This window comes from Prunus avium, chromosome 4 (assembly GCF_965620075.1).
Source record: "Prunus avium chromosome 4, drPruAviu1.hap1.1, whole genome shotgun sequence".
NCBI classification, from domain to species: Eukaryota; Viridiplantae; Streptophyta; class Magnoliopsida; order Rosales; family Rosaceae; genus Prunus; species Prunus avium.
This window is the reverse complement of record NC_142287.1, coordinates 14,589,747-14,608,218: the sequence shown is the minus strand read 5'-3', so window position 1 is coordinate 14,608,218 and position 18,472 is coordinate 14,589,747. Positions and strand designations below refer to the sequence as shown.

Sequence of the window (18,472 nt, the reverse complement as noted above, 5' to 3'; positions counted from 1 at the left end):
ATAAAGAGAAATGCTCTCAAATAGCACTTATCACTATATCGATATTACCTCAATATGATATTTAAAATATCGATATGATATCATTAATTTGGTACATTTCATGATAATCTTGATATAACATAAATAAATAAAAATATTGTGTCTCAATAAAATTTTAATTTTTTTTTTGTCAATATTGTTAAATTATAAGATAATTGTTTATTTGAAATTTTACTAACATACGGTGGTATTTGGGGGCTTTTCCCTAAAATAAATTAACTTAAAAGAAGGCCAAATTGTAAAAGTTAATTTGGATGAAGAAGCCAAACCAAACGAAGGAAAACAGAGAAGAAACAAAATGCCCCGTCTTTGAACCTTTCCTTTCTCTCTCCATAATCAAAATTTAATTGGGTGCAAACAAAAACATGCAGACTCAATTGTGCACTCCTTTACTTCAATCAATCTGCCCAAACAGGTCCAATGGGTTTCGAATTTTAGACACATAGAAATCAAAAACTCACAACGCGAGAGAATCCCCGGAAACTCACACCATGGAAGGTATTGTTGTTTTCCTCTCTATCTGAGATCGTTTTTGAGATATGGGTTTTCTATTTTCTGATTGATTTATGTGAATTTTTGCATTGCATTGTTTGTTTGTATTTGGGATTATCTTGTATGCATGGAGAATTTGTTCTAATGGTGAAGATGTTGTCTGGGTTTTATTTATTGGCTTCTTGGTTACTGAGAAACTTACAAAAGGAAAATGGGGTTTTCATCATGTTGTTTTCTGTTTCCTACTGTATAACAGTACCAATACTAGTCGAGTCTATTGAGAAAGGAGATGGAGAAGAGTGTAATATTTCATTTATCTGCATTAGCCTAATATATTTTTATATAATTTCCATGCTTTACGTTTCCTACATTTTCTTTTTAGACACAAGATTAGGCCTTAGGGTTTTTATTTATCTAAGTTTTATTTTTCTGAATTTCGTTAGTCTATCAGCACAAAGGTGATCGTAACATCATTAATCACCAAGATATGGGAATCTCAGGAAAGGCTTAAATTTTGTAGAGATGATGCCCTTAATATATTTTTTGGGAGTTTTGTTCGACTTTATCGATTCTTCTGTAAATGCTATGGTTAATAGTGTAAGGTGTTGTCCTTGTTATATGTTTGAGTATCAAATGTTCTGGTGTTTGATTAACAAACCTCAAGTAATTAGATTTGCTATGATTGAATTGGAAAATTTGTTTCCAAACAAGAAAGTTTACAAAAAACAAGGGAGTAACTGGTTAGTTGGTAGATTAATATATGGAAAAGTGAGGTAAGTGAAGATGGTATCACATAAATTTTGCTGAAGTTAGTAAAAGGAAAAAAAAAGCTATCCATTTGTAAATATTTTAATGGCATATAATATGGGTGGATGGCAATATCAATTAGTTTAACTTAAGAAAAGCCTATGATGATAAATAAATGAAAAAAACCTTCAAGAAAGTTTGTGAAACAAGGTTCTTTTAGGTATGTAACCATGACCTATGTACATGTACAAAATTTATGTGAAATCAAGCTTGTGAAACAGGATGCTGTTAGGCATGCAACCATGACCTATGTGCAATTACAAACTGGATTTTACTCACTGAGGCACACTTGACTCATTGGTCAAGGCTGTGGAAGGGACTTGTGCGAAACATAAGCTTCAATACTTTTTTATTGAAGAGAAGATAAGCTTCAGTACTGTCTGTTTTAGAAATTAGAATGCCCTCCTCTAAGAGTCCCACTAGTTGATCTAGGGGATTAAGCAACTCGATTAGAATTATGCATGACCGCCTTATTTGCTGAAGTTAAGGCAATCTAATGTACTTCTTTAAGGCTGGAGCTGCTATATTTTATTATGAAGACCTATGTTGTATACTTGTTTGTATGTTTGTGAAACTTGAGTTAAATGTTTTTGGGTTTAGGGTTTATGTTTTTGAGTTCAAGAACAGCAATGCTTTCAAATGTGTTTGTGAACTTAGGCATTTTTGCTGAATGGTGTCTAGTTTTGGAAGATTTTGTTCTAAAGGTTCAGTTCAACCTGTGATCATGTCTGCAACCTAGGAAGGAAGGAATTGCATATTATTCCCACCATTTTATATTTCTCTTAGAAGGTCTTTCTTATATGTGGCGATTGTCTTATTCTTTGTTGTCTCCAATAAGAAAACAATATATAAGCATAGCCACACCTATAATAATCTTAATGAAGACATGTGAACATTATTGCAAGAATAACTTTGCAAGAGTTCTCAATTTCATATTCGTAGTCTTTGGCATTGTTGAATCACAAAGTAACCATTCTTAGCTTCTTTCTCACCCTCCCAGGTTGTTTCTCACTTAGGGGAAATTTAAGTGATATAGAATTTGTAGAATTTTCACATTTGATATCTTGCATTAGTAGTTGGTTTTTCATCTTACTTGTGCTGAGAGGAGATATTGGGCTATTCAGGGATCTGGGGTTATCTCTTGTAAATCTTTTTTCTTTCATTGCTAAACAATCCGAAGCATCCCACCTTTGATCCTTGTAATATAAGTTGAGATATTGGGCTATTCAGGGATCTGGGGTTATCTCTTGTAAATCTTTTTTCTTTCATTGCTAAACAATCCGAAGCATCCCACCTTTGATCCCTGTAATATAAGTTGCAAATCTTTGGTGCCTACCAAAATGTCCAGTCACTTGCTTGGCTGGTGGCTCATGGTAACATTATCACATGTGATATGCTTCAAAAGAGCAGGAAGTACTCTTCATTATCTCCTCATTGGTGTGTGCTGAGAAAAACTCCCCCTAACATCCCAAATCTGGAGTAGACTAATCCTGGCTTTTGTTTTGGAATGGGTAGGAATTGATACTCTTTTCCATATGAATTCTTTCTGGGAAGGAAATTCAAGAAGAAAACTGTCACCCTCTGGCGATGGGCTGTTTGGCTCCATTTGGGTGCTTTGGTAGCAAAGGAATAGCAGAATCCTTGATAATAGAGAGGAAAATTTAGCTCCACTGTGGGACATAATTCTCTATCATGCTTCCCTGTGGGCTTCCTTGTCTAAGAAATTTAAGGATGCCTCTTTAGTAGGATTCATCTGGATTGGGCTGCTTTTTTAGACTAAGTGTGTTAATTTGTTTTGTAAAGACTCGGGCATTTTTTATTTTTTTATTTTAGTGGGTGGGTGTGCTCTTAATGGACTTCTTGTCCATCATGCTCTATACTTCTCTTTTCTATCATTAATCATTAATATCTGATAATATTAATGGATGCAAAATAAGCATGAATATGATAATATCTGCTGATATAAAGATCACTTGGTTGTGGGGATGCCACAAAATTCTGTAATTATTTTCCAAGGAGGGATAAAAACAAGAGGAGTGTATATGTTATCTGTGTCACTGAGTATTTACCCGACACGTTGAATTTCATTTGTCATGAAGGTGCCGTCTTGCTTCTTGGTAAAATCTTCGCACAGAATCCTACCTTCACAGGGGATTTTATTTAGAACTGGAGGGGGAAGATGATTGGAGAGAGCTAGCCCCCATTCTGTTTCCCATAGTTTGATTATGGTAGGCAGGGATATTGAAAATCTAGTTGAAGTTGAGAAACTATTTGTTATACGAGTTAAATGTTGAAAATTAGAATCATTCCCTGATCTCGGTTATTTTGCACGATTTAAATGCTGGTGGGAAGATATAGCATAGGTGGTAGTGGATCATATGTGGAAGTCATCATTGGTCACTTTTTAGGTCATTTATGCTTCAAAGAAGATGGCGACTTTCCATGTGAAGGATTTGTTAAATTTTATTGAGGCTATGGTGGGGAGCGAGTGTACTCGGATTCTCATCTTTAATTTGTTGTTGACATTTTTTCTCCTCAACAAGTGAGGAGGAGAGATGTGGTAACTTGGTACATAATAAAGATTTTTTTCAGGTTAGTCTTGGGTTTAAAGACAATTGGCCAAGAGTGTGCTGGTAGGAATAAATGTTGAGGAATGACTCTTGGTGTTCTTATCCCAGGGAGTGGGTTGTGAGATAGGTGAGTGCCTTTGAACTGTTTGAGACTTCGGGGAGTACTCCGTGTATCGTTTTGGGCTCGGTGTAAATATTTTTGCATGCTCGCTGGTGGGATTCAAAAGTGATTGTCAGAGGTTCAAGCCGATGTCCTCGGAGAGACCTTTCTCAAGGCTTTGGTGTTTTATCTTCTATTTTGGGAGAATGGGGAGAGGATCTGTTTTTAGAGATAAATGGGTTGGGGATCTCCCATGTGTACCCTGTCGTTCCTTTTTCAATAGAGTTCTCGTTTCCTATATAAAAAATGGGGAACCAGGAGGAAGGTGTTGTTGGTGCTCCATTCATATTAAGTGGAGATGCCAATGAATTAGAAAGGGATGTTTTCGAAGATTAGAAGTAAAGGATTTGAAGGAATACAGTATGTATTCTTAACAGAATATGTAGTCCCAACATAGAAATGGTGAAGGATTCTTGTGACTGAACTCAAGTAATATGGAGGAGGTTATGTCGAGTCTTATATTGATACCTGGAAGCTGATTGGGTATTAAATATGTTCTGATAGATGTATATTATCCTGATGCAGGACGCATAGGACCTAAATTTATTAGTTTCCTAATGTATTTGTTAGTTTCCTAGATTCTCTAGTTTTCCCAATTCTAGTAGGATTTCTACTTTTCCAGATTTCCAGATTTCTAGTTTTATGTTTCCTATTTTATTTGGGTTAGGATTTCTGTTTAAGCAAGGGATTTTTAACCTATTATGTCTAGGTTTTAGTTTGCTATAAATACCCCCATGTAGTTCTTTAAAATTCAGATTTTGGATATTGAGTAAACCTTCTCTTAAAACTATGTGATTTCTGTCTTTCCTTCTCGGTTCTCTGATTTCGGTCCTTTCTTTCGTCCCTTCGATCCATATTTTCGTCTCCTCGACCTCTGATATTCTTCTTGTTCTACTGTTCTGCCCTTTCTTTCGTCCTTTCGATCTATATTTTTGTCTCCTCGATCTCTTATATTCTTCTATGTTCTATTGTTTGAGTGCTTAATCTAATACCTACGGGCTGTTCTACATCATATCCTATCATTGATTTCATTTTGTGACTAATATATCCTCTTTCACTTTTTGGTTGATTTTTAGAATCAAATGAACTGCATTCTGAGGAGAATAAAACTTCCCAAGATAATAATAAGAAAAGAAAGCTGAAGACACCAGCCCAGCTTATGGCTTTAGAGAAATTTTATAATGGTAAGGATTCTTGTCTTGTCATATCTTTTGTCTTGCTCAATTTTGAGTCATCAAATTTCTCAAACGAAAATTCTTCTTTTTCCAGAACATAAATACCCTACAGAGGAAATGAAATCACAAGTTGCGGAGCAGTTAGGATTGTCAGAAAAGCAGATATCTGGATGGTTTTGCCACAGAAGGTTAAAAGACAAAAGATTGTCAAGAGATGAAACTTGTGCTAATGGACGGCAAGATCGTTCAAGTGGTGTTATTCAGGATCGGGCTAGTGGACTTGGGCAAGACTCATGTGGCAGCACTAAACATGGAGATCATAGGTATGTTGATCCAAGGGAGGTTGAAAGTCGAAGGCTTTCTGGGCATGATTTCCCAGCTGCAGATATTACCCGTGAGTATAGGAGTCACTATACCGAAAGAGTTGGTGGCATGGATAATACATCTTCAGAAAGTAGCTCGTCTTTACAAGATAGGTTCTTTACTCAAAATGAGGATCCGTATGATGTGGAAACTTCTAGATACCTAGCACATAATGGAGTCTTTTCACCCATAAATCCCAGGGGCACAGAGAACATGGCATATAAGCCCTCAGGGTATTTGAAAGTGAAAGGTGAAGCAGAAAATGCTGCTATTACAGCTGTTAAGAGGCAACTTGGGAGGCATTATCAGGAGGATGGTCCCCCATTAGGTGTAGAATTTGATTTGCTTCCTCCTGGTGCATTTGAATCCCCGATTATCGATTCAGTCCATGGTACGTCATAATATAGTTTCTGATAAGAACAAATTTCATATTCCATGAAGTTAGTATTCTGAGAACAGAAAGCTTGATTACCGTTTTTTAGATCTTTTTACTCAGCTTGTATTGATGCTCTCATATTATTAATTATATTTTCTTTGGGTCAGCATCGTACAAATAGATTGTGAGGTATGCTTATGTACAGGAGATGATTCTCTTTTTGGCTCAAGAGGAGAACTGAACAAACTGTGAGAGAGTGTAAATGTTGCATTGAGAGAGGACATGATGATGGTTTATGAGAGAAAACGTGTAGTGATTGGTGTGTAGTTGTTATTTTTATTATCTGCTTTGTGCATAGGTGATGCAAATATTATCATTTTGTGTATAACCAGTGAAACAAGATTTTTAAGGTGTTTTGACATTTTATTGTATTATTTTACAGTTTCATGTAAATTATGCAAGTTGTTCTGTATGGAAGGCTGATGTTTATATTTACCTGATTCTACTGGCACAGGGCTTTGTCCAGTGAAGTAGCATAAACTTAGAAATCTTGAACTTCATTGTAGAGCCTATAATTTAATCTAATGTTTTATAATATAGCTTCCTGAAGATAAATTTACTTAAACTTATGCCTTGAAGCAGTGTTAAAATTTACTAGCTAGGCTTTTGAAACATTGAAATAACATAAACTAGCCCTCTCACAAGTGGTTGAGTTTGCTTTCCTATTTTTTGGCTTCTATTTATTTATTTTTTTCTGACACTTTTTTATCACATGGGTAGTTGGAGGAAAGTGGAGTAATTGTCAGATTAAGTGGACTTTTACTGGCAGTGTGAGTTAGAGGTAGTTTTGTAAGATTCACATCAAAAGACAAGAAAACTGTCCTAATAAGATAAGGTGTGTTAACGAATAAGTAGTAGTTTGTAGAAAGAGAAAAGTGTGGGTAGGGAGGGAATCCCCTTTCTATAGTAGTGTAAATATAGAGAAGATGTGTGCGTGGATGTGAAGATTCTTAATATCTAGTGGGGTGAAGGACGCTGAAGTACATACAACATAGATAGAAGCTCTGATTTGAATATGTATGTGAGTTATATATCTCATATCTGTGCAAATATGTTTTGTTTGATACGTCATTGTACTAATGATGTTTTATGCGTATATGAATCAGCAGTATTCCAATACTTTCATGCTTTGAACTTTATTCCTTGACATGGTTCTATTGTGATCAAGCCTTTTAACTTTGTCTTTCTGCATTCTTCAAATCTTTACCATTTTATCTTTTGGTTTCAGTTGTTAGAGTAGTTACAAAAGCCTGTGTCAGTTGGTTAGTCAGGCCCAAGAAGTGGTGACTGGGCCTATAGTCTAATTTTTTTCTTGCAGTGGACAGGAGACGGTCCGGTCAAAGTGTAATAGAAACTGAATTATTATGTTTGAGAGAAGATGAACTGGGGCCTTGGGCCCTCCATTATTTTAGCTATTCTTTACAGTAATTATTTCAATGTATCTAGTGTAACATTTTCTTGTGTAGTTTTTTCTCTTTATAATATGAACTTCCAACTTTTTTGCCTGTAATTGGAGCACTAACGTTTTGACCTACTCTCTGAGTGGTTTGCTATAAATTCCAGGTTTAATAAGGGGCCTTACAGTTTAAACTGGGGGAAAGAGAGGGGTGGTGAACTCCCCTACTCATTTCGTGTTGGATATCGGTGTTTATCTTCTTGTGTCTTGTTTGCCAATTTCTGTTGTGCATTCTCTTTTGAAGCTTTTGGAACCATTTGTTTCAGATTTTGATTCATCCTGATCTTGGTAGATATGATGGTTAGACTAATAGCGTTAGCGTACAATGTGTGTGCAAATTCGAAATTGTAGGTTTTACTGAAAACAAGTAATAGTTTGTATAGTGTATTTCTTTTGATTCTACTCTAACTATTTAGATATTTTTAATGTTGATGAATTTGGAACTTTGTCGGGGATATATGATATCATGGAGAATGTTGTTAACAAGGAATGCAATGGGAAGAAAAAAAAAATTTATTCATCAAACCACCAAGCTGCTTACTTTTTCAAGAAAAAAAAAAAACAAACCAAGTTGCTCTATAGGCATTAGCACATCAGTCTTTTTGCTGTAATTTTCAATGCTTGTTTAGTCTGGGAGTTCATTATTTTCTATGCATGCTTGCTAACGAAGCTAAAAAATTGTTTCGCCCTCTCTTTTATTTTGAAGTTATACTCTAGAGGAGTGTGATTTGCTTTCATTCACATTCTTGAGTCTCTTAGTAGTTACCTGGAATGTTTATTTGAATATTTATATATTCCGGAAGTGTATTCTTATTTCTTTTTTGTTCAATGCTATGCAGAACCATCCATTGTTGGGAATCCTGTCCTCCATTCTCCTGACATTTCTGGAGTGAAAGGGCAACTTAGTCCAAGAACTGTAAGTGGACCTTCTGATGCATTTGTGTTATATTTGGACAGATCTAGTAGGGGAAAGGGTGTGAAAACTTCATGGCATAGCTAATTTATTTGTTTATCTCAATTATAAAAGATAATAATGGCAAGGAAATTTTATCTAGTCAATTGATATTGATTCTGAATGCTTAGGTGCCAGTTATTCTTCATAAATCAATGTGCAAGTGTATGCAACTTCTGTGATTTATCAAATCTCTTTGGTCATTTCCCTTAGGCCCAGGTGCGAGACATGTTCTGTTATGGGTTGAGGTAGAGAGAGAAGATTGTTCTACTTTGGTTACTGCCTATTTTGTAATTGTTATATTTTAGGGTAGATTACATTTTTTACCCACATAAACTATAGCGGCATTTTCACTTTGGTGCACGACAATCAAAACCTTACAATGCCATACCCAAAGTTTGCGCCATCTTTGAATTTCAAACTTCCGTTAGTGTCTCCATCAATTTAGCCATTGTCTGCTGATGTAGAAGTCGTGGGCCCCACAAATTTGATGAAGATTATGCCATGTGGGAAAAATTGATTATAAAAAAAGCCAAATAACTTTTTACATGTTTAAAAAATTGAGAATCAGATAAGTAATTGAAAGATTTAAAGATAAAAATTAGAAACTAAACAACATAAAAGGAAAGAAACCCAATCTTCCCCAATTCTCTTCGACCCTCATCTCCTCCCTTCTCCCTCATCTATCCCCATGGCAGATCTGCCATTGCAGATGAAACCAAACCCATCTTATCTCCAACGCCTAATTAAGAGTCCAAACAATATATGCTGCACAGCCTGTTGGCGACAAGACCCAAATCAAACCCATTATCACTAATCCAATGCTGTCAAAACTGGCATTATTGGGTTTGGAACGTTGGCCAGAACTTCTTTTGGTGTTGGGTCTTTAATTTGGTGGATAGGTCTTAGTCAGCAGCACCTAGATTTTTTCCTTTATGGTCCCCCCATATTCTGCAGGTTCAAAATCTGGCAGACCGTACTGTACCATAATCTTCTCTATCTTCAGTGCACCACCATTGCTGACTCTAGATGTGTGCCAGCAGATACAAGCCATGCCACCTGCATTGCATTATCACCATTGCTGTGAACCCTATCCTTTACTTCCAAATCCTCTTCACCCTCTGAAATGTAAAACAAAAGCCCCCAAGATAGAACTACTACGACAGTTCTATGAACCGTTACATCTCCTGGATCTTGGCTGGTCCACAACTGTAGTACTTCCTCTTCCAATAGAATCACATCCACATTCTTAAGCCTGAACCGCTTTATTTATTTATGAATTTATTTTTAGTTTGTCTTGACATGACATATAGCCAAATTGCATTTGCATAAGTTAAAATTATAATTGAAAGTTTGGATTAGCACAACTTACACCTCAAGGAGGCAAAATATCTCTGCTACAATATCTTCGTTTTTCATTTGTCCGTAACCGGAACGCATTTTTCTCCCTCTCTTTTGTGATATTCTTTCCACCTTTTGATGCTCTTGCAGAGATATGAAGTATACAATTCCAAGTTCAGTTCCCAGGATTTGTATATACAGCAGGAAAATCCTTGCATCATGCATGGGTTTGATCTTCAGGAGAAGAAATCTAGCAAAAAATTGAGACAAAAGTCGACTTATCTCAACCACACAAACTCTTCTCCTGGAAAAAACTCTTCCTTGGATATTTATGATAAATCTGTTGGCGGAACCTCTGCTTATAATACCAATAGGAAAGATAAAATGAGATCTAAGCGGGGTTACTCTGGCAGGAAAGTTACTAGTGAACAAACAGAGCCTTGTTTACGTGAGTATGATGGAGTTAGTAGCCCCAAGCTTATCCAAAGGAGTGATTATATGAAGCCAAAGCCTTCGAGTTCTATAGTTAAGCGTTCTGAGACCCTATACCTTTCTACTTATATGCTCTATTATTCAAAAACTCCCATATGGAAAGTACTTGTCTTGTGACTGTTTTTAATTGCTATGTGTGCTAGGAGGAGAACCTTGATGGAGAATGTAAGGCCACGAAAGTCTATAGCAATCCACTTAGAGTAATGATGAACTCTACTGATGAAATGGTGGTGAGTTTGAAATTTGGTGGGACAATGTTAATACGTATGTGTGGCATGCATACATGAGTACATACAACTTATGAATGTATTCTCGTTTACTTTTTGTTCACATCCTTTTTCCTTATTGATGAAGGTTGCAAAACAAGCCAGAGTTAATCTCCCTCAACGAGATTATTCGACAAATTCGTTTCCTCAACTGCCACCTCGTAAAAATCAGATTAAAGGGTTTGTATAACTTCCTCAATGTGCATGTGCCTACAGTTATGTGCGCAAATGTGTGCTTGTGGGCTTGAGTGTCCTCCATGTGATTTTGGTCGTCAATTTGTGCTTGTCTTGTTTTCACTTACGAGGGATTTATTTCTCTTTTGACTGCTTAAGTTTAGGCTGCAAAAGCTGCATTTTCCCCCTGAACCAGTTTAAATAATGTTAGTTTTACATGTAAGAGTCAATATACAGAGGCTTTATATGGCAAGCTATTCTAGGTTAGATTGTTATCTTTTCCCAACTAGCAGCGGAGTGATTTGCTTCACTTTCTTGGTCCAGTTACAGTGGCATTTCCCTTTGCCATGATGACATGCTGTTACTTGCAGTATATTATGTTTGGCATTATACTTGCTACATCTGGCAAACTCTTTATGAGGCCCTGACTTTGATGAAGTGATTCTTATCCTTAATGTGGGTGAGAATGGCATTAGAATGAAGCTTTCACTGATTGGAATCTTGACCTTCCACTTCATCAAAGTTTTACTGAATTTAGGTGCATGAGACACTAGAACAATTTCCTACTTCCTGAATACTGTCCTAGTAGAAAATAATTGTTTTGTTTTTTGTTTTTGGATTATATCCTTTTGAGGATGAACAAAGTATTACTATGTCCATGTTGCAAATGTAATAGCATCAATGACTGAAATTAATTGCCTGCATAAATATTTGATGGATCCTCCGTGGCTATCCGCTTTCTGACTATATTGTGCATCATTTAGAACTGCTATGGAGATGCCATCTAGCTTCAGTGAGGATGAAACTGCAGAAACCAATTCTTCTGTGGATTGAGGATCCCGCAATTGAAGGATGGAAAGCTGGGAGGGATTCACAAGGGCCTAGGGATGTACAGTTGAATAGAGCATGTATTCCATTTAAGCACATCAGAAGTACTATATGCGGCATTGTTATCATCAGCAGCAAAATGCAGTAGCAGCCGGCCTGTTTTGCTCTTCCAGTGATCATTTGTTAATATGTGTAGAAATAATTTTTTTTACACAATCTTAGTTGGTATTGCATTATGGTGACTGTGATAGAGGTGACAGTTGGATTGTAAATCTTCTGTCTGGAGCTGCTATGAGTATGGTCTTTAGAAGGAAAGCTTATCCAACGCAAGTTACTGCTTTTATTGTTGGTTAAATGATGGCAGAGCTTTCTGCAACTACAAAATTTGGCTTGCTTTAATTTATAATGAGAAGAAACGGGTTGTAACTTATTAATGGTTTCCGGTTCATGCATTACGGTGGAGGAATTAACTCATGTAACAGATACATGATTTCTCCATTGAAACTTTTGTAGCAGATACATGATTTCATTAGGGTTTTAATTTTTTGGTTTTTAATCTGCATGTATGCATGACATTTCTTTTCTCCAACTTAACCACCTGCAGATATGAACAAATTAGTGAAATATCTGCTAATTGCTAATTACTGTGAACAGAGGTTGCGGAAATAACATTGGCCTGCACATTTTATTAAACGAAGTGGCAATCCACCTCAATATGTTTGGTTCGCCCATGAAAAACTGGGTTTGAAGCAAGCTTGATTATCACGGAGCTATTTTGTAGGTTAAATCAAACTAAATCCTAATTCTTGTATTAAGCTTACTGCCTCTATCTATAGGCGTTTCTGCTGGTTTGACTCCCAGTTTTCCAGTTGCTTTTAACAGATCCAATACATACTCTTTTTAAAGAAATATGCCCTTTTTGAGTAGGCATTCCAATCCAAGAAAGTATCTTAGAAGTCCAAGTCTTTGTGAGCAATTTGCTTGTGTAACTAATCTTTAGCTATGAAATTTCATCTTTATCATCTCTAGGTCATCGACATAAACCAAAACAATGGTGGTACCAGAGAAGCATCTGCAACACTTCCTTTTAGCTCATCGGTAAGAACTGAACTTCTCTTAGCATTCCACAATCGCGGTGACTGTTTTAGTCCATATATAGCCGTTCTTGTGGTTGACTAGGAGGAAGGGGTGGGCATCGAAACTGGAAACCCGGAATACCGAGCCTCACCGGATGGGAAAAACTAGAAAAAATCGTGTTCACTAAAAAGTCAACAAAATGGCATTGAATCGAACTGAACTGGTTCAAATCGATTCTAGTGCCGATTTCACACCTTACAAAATCAAACCGGACCGAACTGGATAGGCCGTGTATTTTTTATTTTTTATTGAAAAATTTAAGTTCAATGCTAAATTTCTAATCTCATAACTAATATTTTCCCAAGCCCAACTTCAATGCACCTCTCTTTTCAAGGCCCAATCATCTTGCTTTGCATGAAATTGGGTAATTTGTGAATTTTTAAGCCCAAAAAATAAAAAATTTGTTGGAATTTGTCAAAAAAAAAAATAATTTGAAATATATATATAATCCTGTCTAAACTCGAAAACTGCACCAAAACCGGTTTAAACCTGACCGACCAATTTCATATATATTTTTTTCACCAAAATCGCACCGAACAGCACCAGTTGAATAGTATCGGTTCTGATTCCTGTGTGAATTGGAAACTGGACCAAACCGGACCTCGCCCAACCATACTAGGAGGTACCCTGATATAAACTTTGTCTTCTAGATCACCATGAAGAAACACATCTTCAACATCCATATGACATATTTCCACTCTTGATTTACGGGTAGGATAAAAGAAGATGGAATGTATTCATCTCTTGGCTTCACCCAGCTCCATATATTTATGGATGTCGTTGCAATGCTCCGGTGGGCTTAACCATTTATAGATCCATTTTTGCTCTATTGGGGATGGGGTTTTTTGCAAGAGTTGTTAATATAACTTGCAGCCTTTGGTCGAGCCCATTTAGAGCTCTCATTGGGCTTGCCCTAAAGAGTCTTAAGGCCATAATTTGCACAGGACTGTTTATGTCACGGTTATTAGCCTACTAAATATTCCAACAATGAATTGGCCCATCTTTTGTTTTCCTTTTTCCATAAAAAATAAAACTGGCATTCCCAATTTGTTATGTTTTTCATATATATAGAAAGAAAATAAAAGTTCTTGTAAAAAACAAAATATAAGTTATGACAATCAGTTTGTACGTTCACGTCTAAATCCAGCAATAGTAGTCTTCCACTATTTTAATTTTCTTTAAAAGGAAAAGGGAAAAAGCAATCAATTCTAGTTTTCACCTTAAATTTTCATGTAAATTAATTTCAAATTGTTTCTTTTTACATATTAATTATGATATAGTATTCATGATAAAATGGTAGCAGAGGTAGCCCTCAAACATAATGTTTCTGCCGGTAATACGCATTTGTGTTTGACTGTCTGTGTCATGCACTGGAGTTTGGGTTTAAATGATTGCGTCCGCTGAATAGAAAGAATAGATTCTTAGAATTTAGATTGAGATGTTATAATGTAGGGCAATGAGGGTTTGTCGTGACACCACTCATTCAACACTAACTAGTATTTTCATTTCTACTAAAAAGAGAATTTTAGGCCTCGTCTCTTACGCAGAACTAACTTGGACATGACTAATTATAAGTACTATCTAGAATGGACTTCACTTGGAATAATTCATATCCTATGTTTTTGTGGGGTGCTAAACTAAGGAGCTTTTGTTTGGAGCCATGCTAGTTAGAGTCAATGGATTATTTTATCAAACACGAGCAATGCTAGAAAGACCAACTAATGTGATAGTGTATCGTTGTTTTATGTTTATATATACTCTACGTTGTTTATTCACAAAAAATAAGAAATTTTCACATCAGTTGGTAACTCAAAAATTGATGCGTTCCGTTAAGCATTCGTCTATTTTGGTAATTTTGTTAAACAGATTTAGGATCTAGTTCTCTTTCTACTTTATGTGGGACTGGGAGTGCAAAACCGTCCATTAATAAGGGGCAGGCAATAATCCCAATTATGCGTATCTAGTCATTTCCTTTTAGCGGACCACAATTCAGGCAGCAGAGCAGCTGAGGAATCAAACTCAAACTTAGTTGGAAGAAAAAGAGTGTGCTTTGCTTTGCGTATTATGTTTGGCTATGAACATTGGGATTGAGGGAACGTGGGATGTCTCTCTTCCATTGACTTAGAGTCCAGTGTGGTGCCATCTTTTAGGTTAGGCCGACTTCCAATCAATAATATATTAAAGGATCAATCAATAATTCATCTGTGGAGGGCATATCCGTCAGATTCCGTCCAATTAGCCACCATGACAATTCCTAAACCACACCACACGAATGATATCCCTTTCGATATATGTCCTGGATTTGAAAAATAGACAGTTTGTATGATTGGATCGTTGAGAATGAATGCATATTTGTTGAGAAGAGAGCTTGTCAACCACTTTTTCGAGAGTTCCAATTATACCCACATACATCTAAAGCAATTTAATAAAAGTTTTTCTATAAATTGAGGATAGTCAATGAAATTTAAAAGAACTAATACAAACCTAAAGTCAAAATCATCCAACCTTTTTATTTTTAAATTAAAGTCATGAAGGCAACTAAATTAATAAGAGAAAATGTGCGTCAACTTGGAATGTTGGGGAAAAGACAAGATGGCCCCTCCTCTATCCCCTACAAGCCTCTCGTTATAATTCAAACCAGATAGTGCTAACCTATGAGCTGCTTTATTACAAATGCATGGTGTATAACTCATCGTGATCCCATGTTTAGAAACTCCCTATATCAATGAAATATTTCATGTTTTTATTCTTTGAACATTCCAAAACATATGTAATGCAATTCTAATAACTTGTAATATATGATCCACGCATGTAGCCTCCAAGGTAGCTTACCTTATAATTGGGAGAAATATATAACTTCTTCAATCTTCATTTTAACAAAAGCTATATGACATACATTATTCAAAATTAAACAAAATATATGACAATATATTTACAACATAGAGTTGTCTTTCTATTTTTTCGTTACGTACCTTTATCGGCAAGGGACTTCTAACTCAAATGATTAAGAGCATTTACCCATGTATACAAAGTCCTGTGTTCAAATTCCCCCTCCCCTAATAACGCTCATCATCAACAACAACAACAACAAACTTTAGTATTATAAAAAAATATATATATGAGTATGGCTTAGTTCCTTAAAATTGAGGAGCAGCACATCCTCAATACAAATGAGATTTTGACACTTATTACTAAAGTTGAAAAGAAAAAAAGGTTAAAGGAATTCAAAGAAATTTTTTTTTAAAAGAAATTTGCCAAGTGTGAAAATTCTATTTGTTTTTAAGACAGATTTAAGGAGTCAAGTTTTTTTCCAAAATATATTACCGCATGCTTCCCTACTCATGTTATGTTACCTTTCTGGCTATTCATTATTTTGAACCACAAAGCTTGCCCTTATTTATGGACCACTTATCTTTCAGCCTCACCACAGGTTCAATAAAGTTGAAAAGGCATGACCAAATATGCGCTGCCTACACTGATAGAACGAGGGATGCCTCTCCCACATTGGAAAAACATTAAAGTTTCCAAGGACTGATCGAGCTTCAATTATAAGAGATGAAGTTTTTTTATGGGAGTTGATTTTCCCACTTCTCATTTGACCACTTATACTTTCTTTGTTGAAAATTGTATGTTCCCACTCTTCTTTGTCTACTCACACAATGGCGGAGCCAGGATTTCACATTAGAGAGGGCCCTTCAAAAAAAAAAATCAAATAATTCGAATAGGAGCCCTCAAGCGCTATCTGAGTTAATAAGTTAATAATATCATTTCATACTGATTAATCATTTATCCATTTATTACAATCATAATTGTCTTGAATTTCATATTTTAACACGGTTGAATATTAATCTCATCATCTACACTATTAAAGACTCAAAATTTAATAATTTATACTTCAACATAGAGAAGAAATATAAAAAATGTTCATAAATCCCAATATTAAGATGCCCTACTTAGACATGTAAAATGGGGGAAAGGGGAATTCACAAAACTTAAGTTAATCAAAAGAGAAAGAGAAGGTGAAAAAACATGAATTTTTACAGTTTTTACTTCAGGAAGCCAACATATAGTAACACATATAAGTAAAAATATGAGAAAATAAAAATATGAGAGAGGGCCTGGGCCCACACTAGTCCTTAGGTAGCTCCGCCACAGTCACACTCCCTTGTATATTATAGTAATTTAAAAAAAAAAAAAAAAAAGTGTAAATGGATAAAATGAAAGTGGAAAAACCAGCACATTTTTTATTTGTAGGGCAAGCTTAGGGTAGGCCTTATATATGTGGTAAGGAATGTTTGGGTCATGGATTGATAAGCACCCCATCCCACTATGAGATTAGAAAGGCTTGGACCACTGTCAGGGGAGAAAGGGACCATAATTCTGACTTGTGCTAAGCCACTTTTTTTCTAAAAAGTGCACCCCCATATGGTGTTGGTATCAATCAATAAGCCAACTGCTCTTGTGAAGGGCATCATGAACGTTTGTTATGCATGGTAATTGATCCAAAAAAAAGTAATTCTCCAGCAAACATCTCCTTTTGGTTATTCTAAATCGCCTAATCAATGCGAAGTACTCATTAGTGTAGTGGTTTGGAGCATAGTCTAAAATATCGATAATATCGATGAAATATCGAAGATATTATCGTTTTTTTGGATCACGAATATTTCGGAATGTATCCATACACATATCTTATAAATATTGATAATAGCGGAAAATATCAATGTCGATAATTTTGCTCACACTTCAACAATATTTTGTCAAAATATCGCTATAATATTGAAAATATCAAAAATATCGATGTAATGGAAAAAAAGGAAAAAAAAACACAAAGCACACACACAAAGGGGATTCGAACCCCTGTCATTTCACTCCTCCAACTCCTTAATCACCATGTTGCTTATGTTTTTATGATAATACGCAAAGAGGAACTCTATGTGGTACTAAGTTACTCATGTATCTTATCATGCAATGTATAAAGTGTAAAATATTGTAGCAAATCATTATATATAAATGGTTATGGTGTGTTTAATCTTCTTTCATTAATTACTACATATTTTCTACACTTACAGTGTTATTAGCTCGCTATATAATCAACTTAAATCAGTTAAACCCATCATGCAATGCATTTCCTTCCATTTTTTTTTGGTGATAAACTAATAGATAATTGACTAAATAAACATCCTCCAAAGTTTCAATAAAAGTTTCCAAGTTTTTCTTACAATTTCCGTGGTTTTTATTCAACTTTTATTGATATCAATAATATCCTGATATTTCCATTGAAATTTCCGTGTTTTTGGACTAACCATATTTCCGATACCATCAATATTTTAGACCTTGGTTTGGAGTAATTGCTTTCCCAAGAACGGTTCGCCCACTGATTTAATTAATTTATTATTCCTAATTTTGAATTTAAATTTTTAACTATGATTGCTAAAACAACTCACATATATATATATATATACATAAATTCTCCTATGTGAACATCCAAAAGATATTATCATGTGAACATAACGTATTTTTTTACTAACCCTTCCTGCTTTCCTCATTGTTTACAATGAATGTGAGAACATCCAGATGAGAGAATAACTATATATATATAAAGTATAAAGTATAAATCACATAAAATAAATATTAGGGAAATTTGCATAAATACCACATGAACTTATAGGCCTAGGCATGTGTACGATTACCATCTGAATTTTTAATTTTTATTATTGACCCCCTAAACTCTGTAAAGTGTAACAATTTACCACCTACATGTAATACCGTTAAACTTTCCGTTAA

The 18,472-nt window shown here is 35.4% G+C and overlaps 1 protein-coding gene across 1 annotated transcript; it reads left to right on the top strand.

Annotated features, from left to right (window-relative positions):
• The first annotated feature begins 289 nt into the window (after window positions 1-289).
• LOC110766374 (Homeodomain-like superfamily protein) lies at window positions 290-11,981 on the top strand. Its single transcript, XM_021969695.2, has 8 exons — window positions 290-537; window positions 5,145-5,252; window positions 5,338-5,997; window positions 8,338-8,414; window positions 9,942-10,316; window positions 10,427-10,513; window positions 10,638-10,729; window positions 11,488-11,981. Exons 1-8 carry the CDS (start codon window positions 531-533, stop codon window positions 11,555-11,557), a joined length of 1,476 nt encoding a protein of 491 aa, XP_021825387.2. The 5' UTR covers window positions 290-530; the 3' UTR covers window positions 11,558-11,981.
• The last annotated feature ends 6,491 nt before the right edge of the window (window positions 11,982-18,472 follow it).

Bases quoted from the DNA above. Each gene is read 5' to 3' on its own strand.
- LOC110766374 (XM_021969695.2), top strand. The intron at 8,415-9,941 runs GTAAGTGGACCT...ATGCTCTTGCAG, and splicing joins GGCAACTTAGTCCAAGAACT to AGATATGAAGTATACAATTC. The intron at 10,514-10,637 runs GTGAGTTTGAAA...TTATTGATGAAG, and splicing joins ACTCTACTGATGAAATGGTG to GTTGCAAAACAAGCCAGAGT.